At 46.0% G+C, this 6,000-nt stretch overlaps 1 protein-coding gene across 1 annotated transcript; it reads right to left on the bottom strand.

The window, feature by feature from the left end:
• Positions 1–755: 755 nt before the first annotated feature.
• LOC115431216 (osteocrin-like) lies at positions 756–3,244 on the bottom strand. The gene is given in 4 exon segments (XM_030151444.1): positions 756–827; positions 1,788–1,812; positions 3,069–3,138; positions 3,141–3,244. Coding segments are annotated over 4 exon segments (210 nt in total). The 5' UTR covers positions 3,184–3,244.
• Between the last annotated feature and the right edge of the window lie 2,756 nt (positions 3,245–6,000).

The following is a 6,000-nucleotide window of genomic DNA, read 5'->3' on the forward strand; positions in this document are numbered from 1 at the left end:
CGTTCTGCTTCTGTGACGACGAGAAAAAGAAAAGGATCCAAACGCACGAGTCACAAAGCTTTGGTTACAGAGCACACCTGAATGCACCACATTACATCCGTGTGTTTGATTGGTGGCTGGGTGGGGGTGGGGTGGGGGGTGGGGGTGGGGGGGTGATTGCCAGGTAAGGTGAGATGGTGAATTGACCGATGGTGGGGGTGTGGCTCAGCAGGTGACGGGGGGGGCGGCGCTATCGGCTGCTACTGATGTGCGTTATGTCATGCATCTGTTGTGATCCCTCTGCGAAGAAAGAAAGAAAACAGGTCTGAAAGGGTCTTAAAGGGTCAAAAAAGGAACTTAAAGGGTCTAAAAGGGTCTTAAAGGGTCTCAAAGGGTCTTAAAGGGTCTAAAAGGAACTTAAAGGGTCTAAAAGGGTCTGAAAGGGTCTTAAAGGGTCTGAAAGGGTCTAAAATGGTCTTAAAGGGTCTAAAAGGAACTTAAAGGGTCTAGAAGGGTCTGAAAGGGTTAAAGGATCTAAAAGGGTCTTAAAAGGTCTAAAGAGTCTTAGAGGGTCTAAAAGAGTCTTAAAGGGTCTAAAAGGTCTTAAAGGGTCTAACAGGGACTTAAGGGTCTTCAAGGGTCTAAAAGGCTTAGAGGTCAAAAACGGACTTAAAGGGTCTTAAAGGTCATTCAGTGGTTTAATCTGTCACAGTCCACTTACCTGTCCAGAGGTGGGGCTGTGGAGAGGGAGGAGCTATCAGGATATAGGGTGTGGCCTATCCACGGTTGGGCAGACGACTTGTTCCAATCCTGTCGATCGGAGGCGGGTTGACTCGTCGCGTGGCACTCTACTACCTTGCTATAAAGAAAAAAAAGTCAAGAGAAGTAAAAATAAGACTGTAGGTGTTTGTCGGGTCTTCAACGCCTTCATTTACACAATTCTTCATCATTAGTCTCTTTTCCATCGGACATCTGTGCAAAACTTTACCGATATTTACACGATGTCAGAAAACAGAAGTGCGTAATTCAGTCTTTCTATTAATTACAAATGCGTGATTTGTTTCTTTATTATTGCGAGATGATGCGACAGAACAGAGCTGAACATTTGACTGGTGTGACAGTAAAACACTCAAACTTGTTTTGTTTGAATGTGTTCTTTTGAAACCAGGAGTTCGCATTTTAGCCTCATGTTGTGACCATATTTGGAGAAAGACGACCATGGTGATGTGTAGTAAAACAGTGGACGTGCAGGTGTTCAAGGCCTTTGCAGAGCTAATGCTAAATATGCGGCTAACTCCTTCCTGTTTGTGCAACTTATGAACCACATTTCCAGTAAAGAAAAAAAAAACAAAACAATATTCTAATAAATCAAAGGTCTGACTGTCCGACTGAGCAGGTACAGTGGGGCAAAAATATTTAGTCAGCCCTGACTTCGCAAGTTCTCCTACTTAGAAAATGAGAGGTCTGTAATTTTCATCAGAGGTACACTTCAGCTATGAGAGACAAAATGAGAAAAAAAAATCCAGGAAATCACATTGTAGGATTTTTAAAGACTTTATTTATAAATTATGGTGGAAAATAAATATTTGGTCACCCACAAACAAGCCAGATTTGTGTCTCTCACAGACCTGTAACTCCTTCTTTCAGAAGCTCTTCTGTCCTCCGCTGGTTCCCTGTATTAATGGCACCAGTTTGAACTGGTTCTGTAGAACAGACACCTGTCCACAGCCTCAAACAGTCAGACTCCAAACCCAACCATGGACCAGACCAAAGAGCTGTCCAAGGACACCAGGAAGAAAACTGTAGACCTGCACCAGGCTGGGAAGAGTCAATCTACAACAGGCAAGCAGGTTGGTGTGAAGAAATCAACTGTGGGAGCAATTGTAAAAAATGGAAGACATACAAGACCATTGATACTGCTTCGGTCTGGGGCCCCACGCAAGATCTCATCCCGTGGGGTCAAATGATCATGAGAATGGTGAGCAAAAATCCCAGAACTACACGGAGGGACCTGATGAATGACCTGCAGAGAGCTGGGACCAAAATAACAAAGGCTACCATCAGTACCACACTAGGCCCAGAGGACTCAATCCTGCAGCGCCAGGCATGTCCCCCTGCTTAAGCCAGTCCATGTCCAGGCCCGTCTGAAGTTTGACACAGAGCAGATGGATGATCCAGAAGAGGACTGGGAGGACATCATGTGGTCAGATGAAACCAAAATAGGACTTTCTGGTCAAACTCAACTCATCGTGTTTGGAAGAAGAAGAATGCTGAGTGTCATCCCCAGAACACCAGACCTGCTATGAAGCATGGGGTGGAAACCTCCTGCTTTGGGGTTGTTTTTCTGCAAAGGGGACAGGACCACTGATCTGTTCAGGGCAAATGAACGGGGCCATGTATGGTGAGATCTGAACCCAAACCTCCTTCCATCAGTGACAGCATTGAAGATGGAACATGGCTGGGTCTTCCATGACAATGATCCCAAACACACCGCTGGGCAACGAAGGAGTGGCTCCGTAAAAAGCATTTCCAGGTCCTGGAGTGGCCTAGCCAGTCTCCAGACCTCAACCCCATAGAAAATTTGTGGAGGGAGTTGGAAGTCCATGTTGCCCAGCGACAGCCCCAAACATCACTGCTCTAGAGGAGATCTGCAGGAGGAATGACCCAATACCAGCTCCAGTGTGAGCAGACCTGCTGAAGACTGACAGGAAACCTTGACCTCTGGCTCTGACAACAAAGGTTCTGTTACAAAGTATTGAGTTGAACTTTTGTTATTGACCAAATACTATTTTCCACCATAATTTACAAATCTTTAAAAATCCTACAATGTGATTTCCTGGATTTTTTTTCTCCTTTGTCTGTCATAGTTGAAGTGTACCTCATGACAATTACAGACCTCTGTCGTCTTTCTAAGTAGGAAACTGGAAAAATCAGTGGCTGACTAAACTTTTTTGCCCCACTGTACATGAGCTGTCAATCACACTGGACGCTGCTCCATAAGAGACGCTCCAGTGTCCGTCCACCTGCAGACATTAGACAGAGCCCGGGTCTCAGGTTCGGCCGGGGCGGGGGGGGGGGGGGGGTCCTACCTCTGCTTGTTTGAGCCCTGCTTGGTTTCCATGGAGCTGACTGACAGGCGGTCCAGTGGGGCGCTGTTGCTGGGAAACTCCTCTTCCTCTTCGGCTCCATGACGTCATTCTCCATCCTGACAAGGTGATCCAATCGCAGGAGTTTAGCTGTTAGCTCCTCCCCTGCTTTCACTCCCACAGTCCGGTCCTGGACATGGACTGGTCTACGCGCTGGAACACAATGACACTGGACTGTAAAGTTCTGTTTTCAGTCGCAACATTCTTCGGATTCAAAGTAAATTCCATCAAACACCAGAGCTGTTTTAAAGTCCAGAGAAAAGCAACGTGGGATTTTTCAGAAGGAGGTTATTTTTACCAAACTGTCACTTTACAGACATTAACCAATCATGTTGAGTGTAAAGGACGTCAAGTTAATCACGAACCATGAAGCATCAGGATTCAGACTGACTAAAGCAGGGCTGTCAGGGGCCACGTACAGCCTTATATGAGCTAAAGTGGGCCGTACTAGTAAAATATGTAAGTTATAGGATAAGAACTGATAAATAATGTCAATTCCAAAGTTTTCTCTATGTTTTTAAGTAAAAAAAGTAAAATTCTGCAATAAAAATGTTTACATCTATGAACTGTATTTGAACATAACATGAACAAATATGAACAACCTGAAAATGTTTAAGAAAAGTAAGTGCAATTTTAACAGTATTACACCTTAGTTTATCATTTATTCATGTGCATCACAACTTACAGATCACAGTGGATCTACAAATACAAAAGACATTTAGTAATATTCAGAATATTGGTAAAATTCCACATACTTCTCTTCAGACATTTCAGATTGTATTTGTTCAGGTTATTCATGTTTTTTGTAAAAGGCTAGTCTGTAAATGTAAACAATTTTGTGTAATTTTCCTTTTTTTTTTTTTTCACACTAAAACAAAGAGAAAATGTACAGTTTTTGTTATTTATGGGTAGTTATGATAGTTTTTACTGGTCTGACCTTCTTTAGATTGAATTGACCTAAAATGATTTTAACATCATTGATTGTGAATTTCTTCAGTGTAATTTTTGCATTTCACAAATTCATCCCAGGGGTTGGGGACCCTTTGACGGGCCAGTTTTGGCCCCCGGGCCACATGTTTGACACCTGTGGACTAAAGGAATGCAAACATAATCAAATGGTTTTTGTGCCTAAATTGACCAAACCACAGCCTAACCCTAACCCTAACCCTAACCCTAACCCTCACAGCCCAAACACACAGTTATCCAGTGTTTCTTCTGGTGTTTAAAGGTGGATTCACACTGACTTTATTTGGTTCGTTTCAAACGGACCAGAGTTCATTTCCTGAGAAAGTCCAGACTTTTTTTCAGGTGTGAATACAAATGTGAACTCTGATTTGAACCAAACCAGCGGACCCAGACCACCTCTTCTAGGTGGTCTCAGTCCACTTCCAAATGGACTCTGAGCCGGTTCACTTCTGATGTAAACAGAACCGGCCTCGACCCCAAAAAAAAACAACAATGAACCATGAGCCTTTTGGGACACCCGTCAGGGGGCATTTGGAGTGAGAAAGCTTGGGGTGGGGTGGGGGGGCTGACACTGAAATGGGAGGAGTTAGTCTGTATCAGTAGGTACAGGTTCTGTCCATGACACATTTGTGTTCCACTAAACCTGCCTGACAGACATGGAGGGTGCAGATAGTCCAGAGCTAAAGGATAGGGCAGGGGTCCTCAGTGGGGTGGTGCTGCCCCCCCAGGTCACTGTTAGAACACGTGTCAACTTTAAATCCAATAAAACAGTTAAAGGGACGAATGGACTGACTGAGCCCAGACCTTTAAGAACAGGACCAGCACCACTGTATATGTGTGTGTGTGTGTGTGTGTGTGTGTATATATATATATATATATATGTACAGTATATAACACATCCACACAGTAACTGAACCATCTGTTCTCCTACAGTTTAGTCGATAGAAGAGTTAGTTTATTTACAGATATAAACTAACTCGACCTACTGACAGACCAGGACAGACCAGGAGCAGGACAGACCAGGACAGACCAGGACAGACCAGGAGCAGGACAGACCAGGAGCAGGACAGGACAGACCAGGAGCAGACCCAGGACAGACCAGGAGCAGGACAGACCAGGACAGACCAGGACAGACAGACCAGGACAGACCAGGAGCAGGACAGACCAGGACAGACCAGACAGACAGACCAGGACGACAGGACAGACCAGGAGCAGGACAGACCAGCAGGACAGACCAGGACAGACCAGGAGCAGGACAGACCAGGACAGACCAGGAGCAGGACAGACACGTTAAGGTGTCCTTGTTTGTCTCCGTACAGAGACAGTCCACGTCTCAGATCCACCTGGGCTCAGATCCAACTGTGTGAAAACACCCTGAGGTCTGACTCCAGTATTTTTAGGAGGGAGTCTCCGAACAGAAAACACTGGGCTCAGCGGCGCAGAGGACACCCTGCTCGCCGTCTCCACCCGTCCACTGTTTTCCTACGTCAGACAGCCGGCGGTGAACCGTCGCTCACAGCCGGGACCGTCTGACGTCCTGTCCTCTGATTGGCTGTCATCCGACTCAACACAGTCTCCTGTTCTGATGGAACATCATGTGATACAGGCTCTGGGGCCCTGTTAGCCCTGGGTCCATGTGATCTGGATCTGGATGACAGACCTGGACTACAGACCTGGACTACAGACCTGGACTACAGACCTGGACTTCAGACCTGGACTGCAGACCTGGACTGCAGACCTGGACTGCAGACCTGGACTGCAGACCTGGTGGTGAACGGTGGCTGGAGGATGCTCCTGTGGACCCCACAGTGGTACCTTTGGACCTCATACATCTCCCCACATGCACATCCAGGGACTGATAAGGAGTGTGTGTGTGTGGTGTGTCGTGTGTGTGTGTGTGCGTGCGTGT

This window comes from Sphaeramia orbicularis, chromosome 13, assembly GCF_902148855.1.
Source record: "Sphaeramia orbicularis chromosome 13, fSphaOr1.1, whole genome shotgun sequence".
NCBI classification, from domain to species: domain Eukaryota; kingdom Metazoa; phylum Chordata; class Actinopteri; order Kurtiformes; family Apogonidae; genus Sphaeramia; species Sphaeramia orbicularis.